This window comes from Vanellus vanellus (assembly GCF_965231255.1).
Source record: "Vanellus vanellus genome assembly, chromosome: 1".
Lineage (NCBI taxonomy): Eukaryota > Metazoa > Chordata > Aves > Charadriiformes > Charadriidae > Vanellus > Vanellus vanellus.
The window spans coordinates 221,813,664-221,832,133 of record NC_138905.1 but is presented as its reverse complement, the minus strand read 5'-3'; the positions used below and the strand labels follow the sequence as shown (position 1 = coordinate 221,832,133).

Sequence of the window (18,470 nt, the reverse complement as noted above, 5' to 3'; positions counted from 1 at the left end):
CTCGATATTTATGAAGCGTGATTCATTACTGTTGGCAAAGGTGGGGAAGCTGGTTCTTACCCCTGTGACACAGCATGGATGCTCTTGGCTCCATCAGAAACCCAACGGTGCGGGCACAGAGCAGCAGCCGTGAGTGGGAGGACGTCTGCCCGGCGGTGGCTGCACATCCCGTGCTGGACACGGATGGCACTGACCAAGCCCAGAAACATTGCAAACTCCATCTGCAAGAAGCATGGGCTGCTGTCTGTCATGATTTGGGAGAAAAAAAGTGATTTTAGCGAAAACTTTGGCGTGGTCGGCGCAGTGACAGCCTCTCGTTTGTCCCCAGGTGGCGAGTGGGAAGGAGAGCGACAGCAAGAAGAGCGAGGATGTGCTCAGCCAGCTCAGGTCGAGATCTGAACACGTCCAAAACCTCCCTCTAACCAAGTTCATCAAACGTAAGTGTGTGCCTCCCCCACCTCCCACTTGGACGGGTTTCCTCCATTTGCACAAACATGTGTCCTGGCAACGGGCAATGCACTGGGCTGCGATGCTGGTAAGAAAAAGGGATGTTCCTCCCTGTGCTACCCCCTAGATAAGCCCTCAAGATGCAACTTAGATGTACTGTTGGGTTTAGTTAGATCTGCAGATCTCTTCCTGGTCTGCTCACCACGGATGCTTGCCCTCACGTCCAGACTACCCCACTCATGCTGACCAAAGCATCTGGGGTTGGTAGCTCTCAATGTTGTGTGGCTTTATGGGTTATCTGGGCAGTGGGAAACAGAGGCCAAAACCTCATCAGAGCTTGAAGCCAGGCAGGAAAGAAGGGTGCAAGCTGTGTCATGGGAAGGGAAAGAACCCCCCAGTTAGAGGGGGTTTGCAGTTTGGGTGCATACGACTGCTTTTGCTCAGCTTCCAGGTCACAGCAGGAAGCAGACCCCCAGCAGCACTGGCAGCTCTTCATCCCCAAAAGCCTCCTCAGACCCTCTTTTTCAAGGCTGGTGACAATATCAGAGCCAGGCTGCCCTCCCCGTCCCACCGAGGATGGCCGGTGCTGCCTGGAGCCAGAGCAATTAAAATCAGACTCATGTTTGTACAGAATGATCTTAATTCGGTGCAATTAGCTTGTTTAGATACGAGTGGGCTCTTTGTGCTGAAGGGAATCAGCTGTGGAGGTTACTGCTCAGGGTTGGGTTTTTTGAAGGAAATACTCTGCACTTTGGCAACTGCTTAAGAAAAGTGACCCTCTGAAGTCAATCCATGTCAGCTTCCTCCATATTTCCTGAATATTACCCCTTTAATTTATTGGAAATTCTCTGGCTTATTAAGGTCAGCGCAGGGCAGGCACAGCCAGCCGAGCGTGGGCAGGTTTTTATTCTGCTGCACCATTTGCTCGCTGGCCTAACGCTAAATTAGAGGAGCAAGTCGGGGGGTTTATTCCCCCGCCGACCTTGTTGCACCGTCATTTAGAAAACCCGTGTGATGGAAGCGATTGCGCGGGAACAGATTTATAGCGCTCAGATGGGATTTTCACACCGACGCTCTGCTCTCTGCCTCTGAAAAATGAATAAAAATGAGCTCCCTGCTCCTGGGTGGAGAGAGAAGGAAATATCTTACCTCGGCTCGAGCTGCAGGTTTGGCTCAGGGCTTGCAGCAGAGTTGCTGTTGTTAAAGCTGCGGGACCTGTGCTAATAAATTCATTATCTCTGAGAATTTATCCCCTAAAGCCCAGTTCTGAAAAAAAAAAAAAAAAAAGTATCTGTATTTTTTGTCGGAAGAGCAATCTTGCTGAAATCACTGGGATTGCTAATACAAAACTCTTTTTAGAGCCAGAGACTGGATGGTAGCTAGCGTGTGGTGGTGTGGATGGGGACAATTTGAGTGAAGTCTGAAGACTTTACTGCTAGTTCATCTATGGGTCACTGGAAAGAGAATTTTACCTCCCGTTTTGTGACTCTCCTGCTTATTTTGTTTCTTCTTTCTGTCACCAAGCATTTTTTTCCTCTCTGTTTTTACTATTCTTTTCTATACCGTAGTTTATGAAAACCCCGTTTGGAGATTTTCCAGCCTGAATCACCCTTGCCATTTTATACCTTCTGTTGTTTAAAAAGAGAGACAGAATGCAGCATGTGCGATGGAGAAAAGCTGTAGGACAGTCTGGTCCCTGTACCATGTTCATAGTGAACCCTTTTTACACCACACCCCCCTAAAAAGGATGACCTGAAGGCTCCTGAAGGAGAGGGGTCCCGTTTTGCTGGTTGGGGGATTTGTGCTGTGAGATCTTTGGGACATACCTCCTTGGTTTTTCTGATGGGATTTGGCATCTCTGGATGGGGCGTGGGGAGCAGGAGCCCACTCTGCAGAAAGGCAGGAGATGGACAGTGCCAATCCACCAGCAGAAACGACACCAGGCAGATTCCTATAACACCTTACAAGAGAAATAGAAACCTGTATGTCAATTCAGTGTTATGCTCACAGTTTTTCCCCTGCTTGTAAACAAATATATTAGTTTAATGGGCAAGGGGACAAGTCTAATGCTGGAGATGGCTATTGGCAAGAAGTGGCTTGGGCTTCATCTGCTTGCTGGTCCGTCTGCATCTCGAGGGGAGATTTTACAGATGGTCCCTTTCCCAGAGCTGCCTGGTACTTTGGTGCTGTCCCTGGGACAGGCAGCCCCAGGCCTGCCCAGCATTCATGGCTATGGGTCCCCGTTCACTGATGGCTATGGGTCCTCTGTTCAGGGTGACATGAAGGTTGCTGGTGGCTACAGGTCCCTGATTTGGGGTGGGATGAAGGCTGCTGATGGCTACGGGTCTCCTATTTGGGGTGGGAGGAAGATTGATGGTGACTATGGGTCCACTGTTCGGGGTGGGATGACAAAAAGCATTAGGATGCCAGCAGGGATGGGATCAAGCAAGGACCATGCAAGATCTCAGATTTTTCCCTGTGATATTTCAGTCCTGTTCCTCCCACATCCCTCATAAGGCAGAGTCCTCCCCTCTGGTTGAGGTGTTTGAATCCCTCAAGTAGGTTGTAAAATCATAGTATTGTTTAGGTTGGAAAAGACCTTTAAGATCAAGTCCAACTGTAAACCTAACGCTGCCAAGTCCACCACTAAACCATGTCGCTAAGTGCCACATCTACAAATGGCCCGGGAGATTAGGGCTGTGCTTCGTTATTTGGCGCATCTGCAGGTCTTCACCCACTTTCAGTTAGGAATTACTTCGTACCATTGGCGTTGGGTCTGGCCAAACCATGCACTCGGAGTTGGAGTCAATTGCGTCAACGCTTGGGGTTGGCTCATTGCCGGTGTTAAAGCGTTTTGCAAACTGGCCTGGCACTTTCACCTGGGGCACCCACGTGGGATGGCTGCAAACTCAACCTGGGACCAGGAACGCTTCGCCCGGGAGGAAGACAGCGTCTCCCGTTGAGAAGTTTCCCTTTCCCCGTCTGCTGGAGGGAACAGGGATGGCTCTCCCTGATGGGTGGGGGAAATGCATCTCCTGCTCCAAAGCTGGCCAAAGCCCGGGGAAACTCCAGGTGAGAAAGACACTATCTATTTAGGCTGTGATTCAGCAAAGCTCTCGAGGCTGCTCCTTGAGCAGAAGACTGAAGAGTGCCTTTAACGGTTCATAATTTTCTTAAGGGCTTGGCAGAGACAAGCCTTAAATTACTAAGCTGACCTGGAGGAGAAAGATGTTCAGAAATGCTGTTTAGTCACTTATTTCAGCTTAAATGGTGCAAAATGAAGCGTGATTATGGAAAAGGAAATGCATTTTGTCATTTGTTCTGTTGCTTCAGTGCACACGGAGATAACTGAGAGCAAAATAAGGCTTGCGGGAATTTTTGCCGTTTACTTTATTGGGAACAAAAAGAGGATGGGTTAGAGCCCGTCCCATGAGATGCTTCGCGTTCTCCGTTTCTCTGGAAGCCACTGGGCTTTAAGTCTTTCTGGGTCAAGGTGTGATGAGCAGAGAGCGGGTTGCAAAGCCCTGGGAACTCTGCCTCAAGGACAGGAAGGGCTTTTCCATCCACAGTCAGCAATAACAGGATGGAGCTGTGTACAGGATAAATACTCAGGCAAAGCGCTGGGGACATTTCCGAACAATGAGGTCAATTACCCAAGGAAGGAGCAGGCTCCACGCGCTGGAGTTATTCAAAAGTAGGAAAGTCAAAGCACTGTTGGGAACGCTCTTGGCTCTTGCACAGATGCTCTGTGTGACATTGGGTTGCACCCTGCTCCTCGTACTCACAACCTGCTCCTTTTGCAGGCGTTGGACCTGCTCTCAGTAATCAAGAAAGTAGGATTTAGCTAGCCTGAAGTCATTTCCATTGCTAATTTCTAGGCTTCTGTTGAAAACACCTGGGAGGATGTGCAGCTTCTGTTGCACGTACTGGGAATTAATGCATTAAAGGTGATCTTCAAAGCAATTAAAACACTGGGCTTGTGACTTGTTTGTTTCTCTATGGTGCCTAAAGTTGGTTTCAAGGATATTTTTTTATCATTATTTTAAAGTTTCCACTTGCTTTTAGTAGCTACTCAGCTTCCTCCCTGGAGCTATAAGGAAGATGGAGTTAGTAACGAGACGGTGATTACAAAGGACGGCAGTCTTGCTGCCTCCCACCATGAAGTGGGAGCCCTGCTTGCTGTCGTAGCTTTATCGCTCTGATCTGGGGTGGCAGAGGGGGTGTAGTTTGATTGAAAAGACCAAAGAACTCTAGGGAAAAGAAATCTTTTTGGTGGAAGATTCCCACTACCTCTCACAAAAGGCTAGATTAGCTCTCTGGAGATCTTTTAGCAAGTAAGTTGAGGTTTCATATTTGCAATACGTCTGAGATATTCCAGTATGTAGGAAAATGCTTCAAGAAACAAGACCTCTATTGATACGTAAGAGCAAAACCATCTCCCCTCTTTGGGGTTCACCTTGGTCTATCTAGCACAGAGATAACCGTGACAGTTCATTGACTCTCTGGTGGACTGCTAGCCTCCCAGCTCTCCTGCGTGTCAGCGTGTCTTTGAATGTGCCTTCCATGCCTGGACCCCCTCCAGTGACCTGTGTTTGCTGCTCCCCAATGTCTGTAGCTGCTCCCCTAACCCTGAAAGCAGAGTGCTGAGCCACAGAGGTGATACTCCCAAGAACGAGCTCTTTGCCTTTGTCTGTGTGGGACCCCCTCGCCTCCATGGAGGGACCTTTGCTCTTCACTTAACTTTTTAGGACAGCTAAAACAAATACACAGCTCGGGGCAAGTCCCAGATAAGCACCAGACAGTTGTCCCCACTGCGGTCTCCCAGCGCCTCTGTGCTGGAGCAGATATAAAGATTGTCCCGATTGTTTGTGAGCTGCCAAGAATTAACACCATTAATTTATGGCAGGCCCTTGCATTAATCCTCCCTGTTAATTCCTTATCTCTGCTTCAGCATATTGACTTGCAGAGCCCTCATCTGGGAAACTCATCAGCTGTTTGTGTGGAAGTCGCCCTTACGCGCGCCCTTTGCTTGCGTCGCCGCCAACCCGGACGAAGAGCGCGGGGAGGGGAGGGGAAGGCGATGGTTCAGGGGGAGCAAAGGCTTGTGCAGAAAGCGGGTTTGGGATGTGCACGAAGGAGAAATCGCTCCAGGCTGGAGAACGGCAGCCTCACAGCTGGCGGGTGTCAGCATCGGGCATCCCGAGTCCCGCGGCGCTGGGAGCGGGGCGGCTGTCTTTGCCGAGCAGGCTGCCGATATCTTTTTCTCAAGCAGAAAGGGTTTCAGCCACGGGGGAATTTGCTGGAGCGTTTCTTGCCTGTAATCAAAAAATACATTTTTATGATTGAAACAAAAAGGACATTGAAATGGCAACTGCAGCAAACAAATAAATTAACTTTTAATGACTTCCCAGCTACTTTGGTATTTGCTTGAGCAGAAGCCCTGCCAGAAATCTTCAGGGGAAGGATTGTGTTTATGACATCCTGGTACAGTCTACCTGTTGAAGGAAGGAGATACCGATAGTGTTTACAGAGGTTCAGCTGAGGCTGAAAAACTGTCACAGAGACACTTGCCTTTCTCATAAGGCATGGAAAGACCCTGGCAGCTCAGAGCTCAGCAGGAGGGATCGGTGCAGAAGGCGGCAAATTTCTCCTCTGCATTAGCATTGAATAGAATCAATAGAATCATAGAATCATGGAAGGGTTTGGGTTGGAAGGGACCTTTAAAGGCCATCTGCTCCAACCCACTGCCCTGAGCAGGGACACCTTCCACCAGCCCAGGTTGCTCCAAGCCCCGTCCAACCTGGCCTTGAACACCTCCAGGGATGGGGCAGCCACGGCTTCTCTGGGCACCCTGCGCCAGGGGCTCACCACCTGAACAGGCAACAATTTCTTCCGAAGATCTCATCTCAATCTCCCATCTTCCAGTTTGAAGCCATTCCCCCTCATCCTACCACTACATGCCCTTGGAAAAAGTCCCTCCCCAACTTTCTTGTAGGCCTCCTTCAGATATTGGATGGCCACTATAAGGTCTCCCTGGAGCCTTCTCTTCTCCAGGCTGACCCCCCCACCTCTCCCAGCCTGTCCTCCCAGCAGAGGGGCTCCAGCCCTCCCAGCAGCTCTGGGGCCTCCTCTGGCCCCGCTCCACCAGCTCCATGTCTCTCCTGTGCTGAGGCCCCCGAGCTGGAGGCAGCACTGCGGGGGGCTCTCCCCAGAGCAGAGCAGAGCGCAGCAGAGGGGCACAGTCCCCCCCTCACCCTGCTGGCCACGCTGCGGGGGATGCAGCCCGGGGTGCCGGGGGCTCGCTGGGCTGCCAGCGCACATTGCCGGCTCATGGGGAGCTTCTCATCCACCAACACACCCAAGTTCTTCTCCTCAGGGCTGCTCTCAATTCCATCTCAATGTCAGGGTTGCTTGTGCACATCAGCCAAGATCAATTTTCTTAGGTCAAGATGCTTCACTTAGAGTTTACTTAGGAAGCATTTCTCTCCTGAAAGGGTGGTCAAACACTGGAACAGGCTTCCTAGAGAGGTGGTCGATGCCCCAAGCCTGGCAGTGTTTAAGAGGTATTTGGACAGTGCCCTTCATAACACGCTTTACCTTGGTCAGCCATGAATTGGTCAGGGAGTTGGACTACATGATTGTTGTAGATCCCTTCTAACTGAAAATATTCTATTCTATTCTTTTCTTTTCTATTCTATTCTATTCTATTCTATTCTATTCTATTCTATTCTATTCTATTCTATTCTATTCTATTCTATTCTATTCTATTCTATTCTATTCTATTTTATTCTACTCTTTTCTGTTCTGTTCCATTCCATTCTATTCCATTCCACTCTACTGCTGCTGACGCCTCCAACAGTTTCCCATTGCACTGTTACAGACAGACCCTTTATATGCCGCCTGTGTGCACGTGTGTTCAGGGCAGTTCCCCGTCTCAACTGCATGGGCTTCAGCAGAAATTAACCATGACCAACCTTAGCAGCAAATCAAAAGGATTTACAGATGTGGAGGTGAGCTCTGCAGGGATGGGACATGTCCAGAGAGGGTTTGCTCTCTTCTGACATTCACTTTGAGGCTGGGCCTGTTTTCCACTGAAAACCCTACTTTTTTGCTTCATCTGTTGCAACAACTAACTTTTGCCATTGATTCACCCATCCCACGGCTGGTTCCTGAGGGATCGTCAGCTGCCCTCTCTCACCCTGTTTTTATCATTTTCAGGTGTTTAATTTTTACATTGTCCTGATGCTTCCTCCTGACTTTTTAGTATCCAAATGGTCACGCAGTCAAGCCCTGAAATGACAAACCCTGAAAGCACACATTCTGCCCCTTTGTAAATGAAAAGTTCGGAAGAGCTCACCACTCCAAAAGAGTTAACTCTGCACAAAAAAACTGTAGGAAAACTCAAGGTTTTGCCACTTTCCATGGGTTAATATTTTGCTGTGTGCCTCCTCTATATGCAACAGGTTTCCCCTTTTCCTTTCAGATTTTCCTCTGGTCCTGCTGAGGAACCTGCGCCATCCCGTCTACCTGCTGGTGGTGTTGGCTCAGGTCAACCTCTCTGCCATGGTTGCTGGTTTAGCAACGTTCATGGGGAAGTTCCTGGAGAGACAGTTCTCCCTCACGGCATCCTTGGCCAACATGATCATCGGTGAGTGTTGCTGTCAACGCTTGACAGCTTTTGAGCACCTATTAGAAAATAACCCGGAGATTACTAAGAAGCATCAGGTCCTTGCCAATATGATTTCTCAGCTACTAACTACCTTCCTTCCTTTACATTGCAGCCTGAGCTTGCTAGAATAAAACCACTTAAGACCTGGAGAAATGTTTATCTAAAGCTGTTCGTTATAATCAAGGAGAGGACACCAACTCATTGCATTAAGGGAGCAAAGAAACACCAGATATGAATTGTGCACATTTCTGTGGTGGGGATTACTTTACATCGATCATTGGGTTAAGGGTCTTTAAAAAAAATAGGTAGTCAATAAAATTAAAAACTGCAGAAATGCGTGCATGCATTTTGAAGACACTTTGCAGCACGAGACGAGTCAGGCTGGTTTCATAATCATGTCTAAACTCTTCAAAATGTTTGCTATAGTCAGACTAATTGCTTGTAACGGTTGGGCTAATTGCTTGCTGTTGGTATTGTTAGGAAGGAAAGGAATAAGTGTTCAGCAGGATGTGTGCTCATGAGATTAGACTGCTTTTGCTTGCATTGTAATATCCAGAATGTCCTGTCCGGGGCTGAGATCTCCCTGTGCGAGCTTCTCATGGTAATAAAAATACGAAGAATAAAGCCCTACTCTTGTAATCAGTTGGAGAGTTCGGACATCTAGACACAGAAGTATTTAAAAGATATTTTCGAACAAACAGCGAGCGTCCTCAGAGACAGAGTCTTCTGAAGTCTGCAGCAAATAAATCGGGAGAAAGTGAACGGAGCGGACTGGCAAAGCCCAGCAGCCCAGGCTAAATACAGGCAGAAAGGTTAAATGCTGAGGCGGTGGTGTCCTCCGCTGATGCGCCCCGCTGAGTTGTTCCCAGGCCTGATTTACCCGCTCTGTTAAAGACGTGCGCCGCATTTCGTGTTCAAATTTATCTGGCTTTTGTTCCCAGCTACTGACTCTTGCTTCGCCTTTTGCTGCTAGATCAAAAAGCTTTCTGTAGCCGGAAATCCCTTCCTTGTGGGGGTATTTATGGGCTGAAAGCAGCCTCCTTGATGACTCTTTGTTGAATTAAACAGATTGTACTTCTTTGGTGTCCCATTAGAAAGGTGGTTTTTGCAAAATGCTAAGTCTGTCATGGAAACCTTCACAGTTTTACCATGATGACAACAGAAGTGGGCCCATTACTGTATTTCGCAGAAATTAAATATCCTCTCCGGGCTCACGTGATATTTTCCCCTGTCTACACTGAAAAATCACTTTTGCTGGGTGAAGCATCAGCTTTTCACTGGTCCCTACATCTTCCATGCATGGATACGTAACGCAGCCAGTTTGCTGCGGGATCCTGCTGGTTTTGCAAAACTGCTCTTTCTTAGCATTCCTCCGCCAGCCCCTGCAAAATCCTCGGTCCCCTCCAGATCATAGACGCTGAAAAACAGGAACCCAACAATGAAGCCTCTGGGCCTTCGCTATAACAAAGGCACTGGTACGGCTCAGAGGATGGAAAACAAGGACCTGCCTTTCCCCAGGTGCTGTGAACATCCCTGGGGCCATGGTCGGCATCGTGGTGGGTGGTGCCATCCTGAAGCGGTTCCAGATGTCCCTGAGGCAATGCAGCGCCATGTGCGTCCTCGGCATGTTCCTCTGCCTGCTCCTGGCTTTCCCCCTCCTCTTCCTCGGCTGCCCCACGCAGAAGGTGGCGGGTGTTACCTACAGCGAGAGGTACTGACTGCTTCGTCTTAACTGGGCATGGGTGGGTCATTCCTGGGGCTGTGGGTACCCCCCATCCTCAGCTGCACTCTTCAGGGTGGAGAGGAGCGGGAATTAAGCAGAATACCCCAAAATCGGTTTATTCCCTCATGAGGAACTGTTAGCAGTGGTAGAATAAGGCTAGAAAATAATGCTTTTGTGCATAAACACCAAATCTGCTGCGTCCTTCTTCCTTCTAACTTCATTGCCTGGTTGTGAAACCTGAAGTGAACGCATTTTTGGCACAAACAGCACAAGATTAAAATTTCATCTGGGAAAGTGCCGCGCGTTACTCACCGGCAAATAATTTGGGCAAGGTCCAGCCCCAGGGTCACACCTTCAAAGCTGTGGCTGCTTCCCTACGCAGCTAAACATGGCAGGACCTTCTTGTCTTCCCTCAAGGCTTGATCCAAGTGTCTGTAAATTCACATGTTCAGCGTCCTGTGGTCTCGGTGGAAGCTGGTTGGAGCTCTCAGTGGGAACCTCACCACCTCCCACAGCGTGGTGTTGCATTACCCCAAGACCCCACGTTTGAGACCAAATATGAAGGAAGTGGGTGACTCCCTTCACCATTTGTGGTCAGGATGCTTTGCCCAGGCAGCGCAAAGGCTTGGGGGGTTAGAGTGGAATTTCTGTGGGTTCTCGCTTATGTAGGGGGAAGGTTTTATTAAGCAATCAAGTGTTTCTTTAGTCATCTCAATATATATGCAGTGTATTTTCTATATAAGATGCATGTTAATGTTGCTCAATGCCAAGTATTAATATTTTCTTCCTGTCGTAGCTCTGAATTTGGACACCACGCCTTGGAGTGTAACCTCCAGTGTAACTGCCCCGAGAAAGCCTATAACCCCATCTGTGGCTCTAACGCTATTGAATACATCTCACCCTGTTCCGCCGGCTGCAGAGTCGTAAATATCAATGCAGACAACAACTCGGTCCTGGTGAGTCATTCCCACTGCGCTAGTGTCCTGGCTTGGGGGTGGCTAATGAGGGATGACCAATGCAGCGCTCAGGTCTGGCAGTTAGGTTTTCTGATGTTCGTTAGTGTTGGACAAGCTCTGCACGACCCTGTGGGATGAGCAGGGGAAGGTTGAGAACGTCCCAGGAAAACCCCTTGTAGATGGTGTCTCTCAGCTCTCTCTAGTATAACACAGCCCTTGCCAGTACAGGTCCTTGGCCAAGGCAGCAAGCAGAAAATTTTTAGGTATCCAACCTTTTAGGATGTCAAGGTGTCTTCCTCCATCCACTGCTCCACCCCAGGTCAGGTTTTGCTCCACAAACCCTAGCTTCATTATCTCCCACGCTACCCAGCAACCTGAGTGGACTTCTTGCATGGATGATGCAAGGACCTTCTGCTTTCCCTTCCCACCTAAACAATGACCAACAAGGTCACCTTTCTTAGCTGTCTTTCTTGTGGTGGGACAGGAGGACGTACAGTATGGGAAGGGCTAATCACAGCACCTAGCATGACCCCAAGGCCGTGGGTGCCTCTTGTACTCCAGGGATGCTTTCTCCACGGGGTGAGTCAGCCCACCTCCAGGCTCCTGCTGTGAATTGCCCCATCCGTGTTCCTTCAATAGGGACCTACCAAAACCAGGTTCCCAGTTTAGGCATTATATGCCGGAAGTTCTCTGAAACTTGGGTGGAGTTCCATTTTTGCAAGGTTGTGAAGGCGAAATCTCAACACAGGGGGTACACATTTTCACACACCTCCATGTCTTGCAGCAGGTATCACCCAGCCTGCTCACCCAACACTATTTGCTTGGGCTTGACCTAAATTACTGCTCAAAGCCTAGAATGAACAATTTATGTATTTATTTATTTATTCATTCTGAAGCAAAATGCAAAACTGCACTTGGTCCAAACTGCCCTCCTGCAGAGGTGGGGGGAAATACCAGCTGAAAACGCTCAACTGGTACCTACAGTTGCAGAAGCAGCCTGGTTGTTTCCATCATATAACTTGCTTTAGTTATGCTACGTCTATAGAATGTGTATAGGGATGAAGAGAGGGAAGGTAAGTCTCGCTTTTGGGGACACAGGGAGCCACTCTTTGTGCTCTGGGCAAGCCAAGCCTGAAGGGACCATTGCCCCAGTGCACACAGCACTGACATTTAGCAGAACTTCGCTGCGTGCTCTGGTTGAGCCCCGTTACAGCAGCGTTATTCCACCTTCCAGCCTGCAGATTTGCAGGTTAAAAAGTCATGATCCAGCTGCAGTGTGCGTCCTCTCCATAAATACCGGTTGTCAAGCCAAGCGCCTACGTGAGAGGATAATTTAGTGGGAGAGTCCCGATGTAGGAGTTAGAGAAATGGGTTTTGCTCTTGGCTTTCCCTTGATTTGCAGACCAGGCAGGGTTGTTTTGCTGCCCTGTGCCTCTCCCTCCTCTTCTGCTCCCTGCCTGTCACCAAAACCCCAGCAGGGCTGAGTTTTCACAGTGCCAGTTGTTTGTTAGGTCTCCAGGCAATACAGTTCAAGAAATAAATAGTAAGGAAATCTTTGCCAATTCAAATACCTATCTGAAAAATGTTAGCAATCCATAGAGGGCGAGTGGTTTTCCTCTGTGTTCTTGGCACAGGATATAATGGCAGCATGGGACCGTCTGGGCACTTTTTAGCAGCATTTTGTTAATTAACAACACTTCATTTTAATAACAATTATGTTTTCTGCCAGAGCTTAGTCCCAAATGTGCTTTTCTGCATCCCTGTGCCCGCCTTTTGTGCAGCAGATCCTTTTCAACTGCTCCTTCCTCCTCAAAGATGCCTCCAGCCCTTTGACATCGTGGGGTCCTGAACGTGACCCGCTCCTGCATTCGTTATACGTATAATTATGTGTAGCCACACACTACAGCAGAATTAAGGCTGCCTTGACGGTGCCCTGCAAACGCTACACGGCACAGCCCGCATTAGCTCTTCCTTTAGCTCTGAGATAATTTGCCGAATCTTCTTCCCACCTATTGATGTGTCTTGACCCAATTGAAGTTGTGTGAGAGGTTCTCCAGTGCAGGGACGGTACCTCGGTATGTTGTTATGAATGCCAAGCCATGTGCCACCACGTAGTAGCTGGTTGCCTCTCCCTGGGACGGGGGAGCTCATGACACCATTTTCAGCATCTCTTTGCCAGCGCAGGGACCTTGTGCCACTCATTGCCTACTACTCTCCATGTCCCAAATGCCTGGGTTTCTAGAAACCCTCCGAGCACGCAGAAAAACCTACAATTTTGCGCTCAGCTTTGCTGCCACCCTTCCGGTGAAGGCTTGCACAGTGCAAGCTTGTTTGTTTTGTTTTGTTTTGTTTTTTTTCTCATTTGAAAGCGCTTGTACACTGAAAGCCGTTTCCTTTTACATCGCCCGATGTCCCCAAATTTCATGGGCAACAGCAGGAGCCTGGGAACTTTGCCCAGGAGTGGAACCTTGCAGGGACATCCTTTTAGTGTTTTGTTATTTGTTCGGGTCCAGCATGCCCTGTCGAAGTGAGGTGGCCACAAGAGCTCCCTCAGGCCTGCAGAAATATCTGTGCCACAGGGTTCCTGGGTTTCTGAGCCCTGCTCTGCTCTCATCTTGCATGGCCAGGGGTGGGAGCAGGGACAACATCCCTCTGCTGCCAGCTGGGTCAGATCTGAGCTGGTCAGCACACACCCCAAAATTTGGGGCACCGGGAGGTCCCAACCAGGGAAAATCAAAGAATCATGGAATGGCTTGGGTTGGAAGGGAACTTAAAGGCCATCTAGTCCAACCCACTGACATAGGCAGGGACACCTTCCACCAGCCCAGGTTGCTCCCAGCCCCGTCCAACCTGGCCTTGAACACCTCCAGGGATGGGGCAGCCACAGCTTCTCGGGGGACCCTGCGCCAGGGGCTCCCCGCCCGCACAGGGAAACATTTGTTCCTCAGATCTCATCTCAATCTCCCATCTTTCAGTGTCAAACCATTCCCCCTCGTCCCATCGCTCCCCTCCCCGATTCAGAGTCCCTCCCCAGCTTTCTTGTAGGTCTCCTTCAGATACTGGAAGGCCACTATAAGGTCTCCCCGGAGCCTTCTCTTCTCCAGGCTGACCCCCCCACCTCTCCCAGCCTGTCCTCCCAGCAGAGGGGCTCCAGCCCTCACAGCAGCTCCGGGGCCCCCTCTGGCCCCGCTCCACCAGCTCCATGTCTCTCCTGTGCTGAGGCCCCCGAGCTGGAGGCAGCACTGGGGGGGAATCTCCCCAGAGCAGAGGGGCAGAATAGAAAAAAATAGAAATAAGGCAACATCAGGCAGAGTTTGATGTGAGCAGCTTTTTCTTTTAAGAGAACAATTGCTAAAAGGCGCTATTGGGGACGTTTGATGCGCAGCCCTGTGAAACTCAGCTGTCCACGAGTCATCCCACTGCCCGTCCCTGCCTGGAAACCACAGCCCGTGTCTCAGGCTGCTCTTGGTTATTCTCCTCTCTCTCCACTGTGCTGGTTGTTTTTTCCCAGCCCCAGTGCTGCATCAGCCTCATGGCATGGCTGCCCAGATGATGCATTTCACGGGGACGGGCCACTGGTGGCTTTGTGGCTTGTCCCCACCTCTCGGAGGTTTTTTGCAACCGGGGTCATGCTTCCTGCTCTAAAATCCTCCGAGGTTCCAAATGAGAGGGGCAGAGCACGGTCTTGTGCCTCTCCAGCATCTCCAGCTCTTTGTCTCCATTTGGCTTTGTGCGAGCCCCCTAAATATCGTGACTACAGTTCTCTGTAATAGGTGGTAGTCACACATATCAAACAAGTTTTAATTTATCTAATTGCATTTTTGTTAACTGCTTTGGCCCAAATTAATCACAGCTATCAGACGCTCTTATCTGTAGAGGGGATGGATCATCCTCTGGAGACCCATCTCTCCTTCCATGATTGCAGAAGGAGCCCAGATGCTGAGTTTGGTTTAGTTCACTTTAGATGGCTGGAGAAGATAAATCCCAGTCTTAATTTAAAATACTAAATCCTCCTTCCTAGAGGTGGGAGGAGGTATTGTGTCCCCTTTCTTCCCAAATCTTCCCTGGTGCTCTCAGCTGGGAGCAGTTCTTCGTGGGTGTCTTTTATGGGCATCGGCCATGCAACTTCCCCAGGCAGTGAGGTGGGAATGAGGATTTAGGAGACCCCGCCTGGGGTGCCCCCACCTCTGCATCACCCTTCTGCCATCCCACTGAGAATCTGTCCCCTCCAGCAACAATAAAATCATGCTCATTTTATGTAAAGGTCTCTTCCAAAAAAAAAACCCCGAAGTGTCTTTTTTTTTTTTTTTTTTAAAAAAAAAAAAGAGTTTTGACTAAAATTTGGGGAAAAATAAAAAATCCATATCCCTTGCCCTGGGGCATCCTTCCTTTGCTAATGCTGAGCTGGTTATTTATGACCTTCTCTCAAAGGTGAAGTTTTGCATTTTCCCTTAGCAAGTGTTTTCTGATTTAATACTCCCCTGAGCTTGAGCTCTGGTTTTGATTGCCAGCTCTGCTCAACGCGTAGCCCCTGGATGAAGGGTCTCACAGCAGGAGACAAGCTGGGTACAGGTGATGGAGCCCAGGCTGAAGACCCCTGGAGATTTCCTCCAAAAATTTTAACACGGGCCAGCAAGCTCACATCGGGCTTGAATCTGCTGCGGGTGGGATTTTTCCGTGCCAGGAGTCCAGATTTATGCAGGATGCCAAAGCGTTCAGCTGGCAAATGATGACATTGAAATAAACCTGTGCATAAGTGCCTTCAACGCAAAAGGGGCGTGAAACATAGGACTGGAGGGATTGCTGCAGGGGGTAGAGAGGCATTGCTGGGGCCCACATCAACAAGGCATGGACGCATCTGGGTTGAGAGCACTTCCAGGGGCCTCTGCAACCACAGAGAGATGAACCAAGGTACCACTGTAGATGAACCAAGGTACCGCGGTGGTCCCAGCCTCTCCATCAGCTGTGCGGGCTCACCCTTGTGACATCATAATTATGGGACCTGGTGGGACTGGGACCTCTTTTCAGAGATGGTAGCAGGTGGATGGTGGAGGCTGGACGGGAAAATGGGTTTTCTCATCCACTCAGTCTGTTCATTCTATGTGTTTCCTTTTTCCCCCCCTTCTCCCTGAAGTGGTGAGTGCTAATTACTGCTAATTATTTACAGAAAAAACCTAAATACCCTCCCTCCCTGTGACAGCTGGCAGCTACCCCTGGTATCTCCACAGCCTTGAGCAGGTGAGCAGCCTCTGGGTTTTGTCTCCTCTTTGCAGAACTACACCAACTGCAGCTGCATCTCCGAAAACGGGCTTGAGGGGTTTGCCAAGCCCGGGACGTGCGGTACCGGCTGCTCCCACCTCTTCCTGCCCTTCGTGGTCCTGTCCTGCCTGGCGGGGATTCTCGCCAGCACGTCCCACACGCCGTCCTTCATGCTCATCCTCAGGTGAGCAGATGGGGTTGGCCATGGTCTACATGCAGCCACTCCTCTAAGCATGGCAGAAAAGGCATCCAGGGTTTGGGTTTGGGAAACCAAGACGTCCTGGACTTGGGGAGGAAGGTTTTCTCCAGCTGAGGGATTGGAGGGTTACATCACCCCTATATTGTACCTCGTGCTCAGTTCCTTTTGCTTGTTCCAGTTGCTTTTACATAGTTTTTTGCACGTGTTGGTGCAGGGAATGGAGAATGGGGTTTCCCTGCTCCCATCACCTGGCGGTGCACGTGGTTGTCCATCTTCTAGGCTCTGTCTGGCTCGGGAGCAGGCTGTGCTTTGCTAGCAAAGACCTGACATGTCTGGGCAGAACAGAAAAATTGAGCATCTCCAGTCTCAAATGTTGAAGCAGGAGAGGCCTTCAGGACTTGCTCTTGAAGACTCTGCACTGACAGAGCTCCTGCTGCCCTAAGACTACAAAGAGTCTTCCAAGGTGTCTTTGGCTGCTGCTGCTGATCCCTGCAGAGTTAAGAAGCAAGTGGAGATTGCAGGCTGCTGGAGGCTTTATCATGGAGCCACCAGTGCTGCATGGCCAATTGCTCTTGAAGGCAACGTGGTGTTCACCAACAGGCTTGGGCAAGGAGCGGCCGGTGGGTGAGTGGGTGTCACACCATGTCAGGCCCCCATGGCACCTACCGTGCAGGAACACCACGTTCAGCACCCCCCCATTCCTGGTCCCAGCACAACTTTCAGATCCAGCAGCCATCCTCTTCCTTCTCCCCACCCACTGCTGATACCTCAGTAACGAGGCGCACCATTAACTCGGTGTTAATTTAGCATGGCAGTGCTTTGGCACTTTTTAATGCAGCTCCGTGTTAAGTTAAGAAGTTTAATTACCTTCTTTCCTTCTGATGGATCTCGCTTGAATACAGCCACCCTCCCCAGTGCAGAGAAGCAATTAGGACTCTAGTTTCCCACACCCTTGGAAAGGTGCCTACAGGGCAGGCAGCAGCAGGCTGGAGCTAGCCTTGACACGAGCCCCAGGCTGGTGGGGCTGGAGCCTGGGATGGGCAGGGGAGGATGAGGCTGGGGCTGGGCGGGGGGAGAGGGGAATCTCTGTGTTAGTACATAAATGATATTTCCAAGCATAATTTTGGATTGAGAGCAGCCCTGAGAAGGACTTGGGCGTGTTGGTGGAGAAGACCAACATGACCCAGCAATGTGCGCTGGCAGCCCAGCGAGCCCCCGGCACCCCGGGCTGCATCCCCCGCAGCGTGGCCAGCAGGGCGAGGGGGGGACTGTGCCCCTCTGCTGCGCTCTGCTCTGCTCTGGGGAGACCCCCCCCAGTGCTGCCTCCAGCTCGGGGGCCTCAGCACAGGAGAGACATGGAGCTGGTGGAGCGGGGCCAGAGGAGGCCCCGGAGCTGCTGGGAGGGCTGGAGCCCCTCTGCTGGGAGGACGGGCTGGGAGAGGTGGGGGGTTCAGCCTGGAGAAGAGAAGGCTCCGGGGAGACCTCCGAGCCCCTTCCAGTGCCTAAAGGGGCTCCAGGAGAGCTGGGGGGGGACTCTTGATCAAGGGGTGGAGCAATAGGATGAGGGGGAATGGTTTGACGGTGAAAGAGGGGAGACCTAGATGATATCTGAGGAAGAAATTCTTGGCTGTGCGGGTGGTGAGCCCCTGGCGCAGGTTGCCCAGAGGAGCTGTGGCTGCCCCATCCCTGGAGGTGTTCAAGGCCGGGTTGGACGGGGCTGGGAGCGACCTGGGCTGGGGGGAGGTGTCCCTGCCCGGGGCAGGGGGGTTGGAACTAGGTCTCTTCCAACCTAAACCATTCTATGATTCTGTGATGATTCTGTGGTCAAAGCACTCCAGACAGTTGCTTTTTAGGGAAAAGCTGTGGTTAAAACCTGTTTTTACCTTGACTCCCAGGCATTATTAAATCACCATTTATGCCATGAGTGAGTTATGTGTACACCAGTTGGACAGAGAGGAAAGGGAAGCTGAGTCCCCTGAGGTGCGCTGACCTAGAGGTCCTCTGCCACCCAATCCTCTCCCATGTGTGACCTTAGAGCGAACCACAGCCTGAAACATTTATTTCAGAAAACTGGGGTACCAGCAAAACATACACTGGGGCATCCCAGCTCACAAAAAGCCACTTCCTCAATGGATAAATCACTTTTCTCTTTCAGTTATAAAAAGCATCCCTTGTATTGCTCATGTTTGGCAGAGCCAACGGCTATATTGGTTTCTG

The 18,470-nt window shown here is 50.3% G+C and overlaps 1 protein-coding gene across 1 annotated transcript in view; it reads left to right on the top strand.

Moving 5' to 3' along the window:
• Positions 1 to 18,470, top strand: part of SLCO2B1 (solute carrier organic anion transporter family member 2B1) — a gene marked incomplete at its 5' end in the record, with an annotated part of 56,099 nt that overhangs the window by 34,460 nt on the left and 3,169 nt on the right. Inside the window, 5 exons of the mRNA XM_082479998.1 lie at positions 329 to 437; positions 7,931 to 8,095; positions 9,635 to 9,827; positions 10,636 to 10,795; positions 16,069 to 16,238. Of these exons, the coding sequence (XP_082336124.1) occupies positions 329 to 437; positions 7,931 to 8,095; positions 9,635 to 9,827; positions 10,636 to 10,795; positions 16,069 to 16,238 (797 nt within the window). The remainder of the gene's footprint in view (positions 1 to 328; positions 438 to 7,930; positions 8,096 to 9,634; positions 9,828 to 10,635; positions 10,796 to 16,068; positions 16,239 to 18,470) is intronic.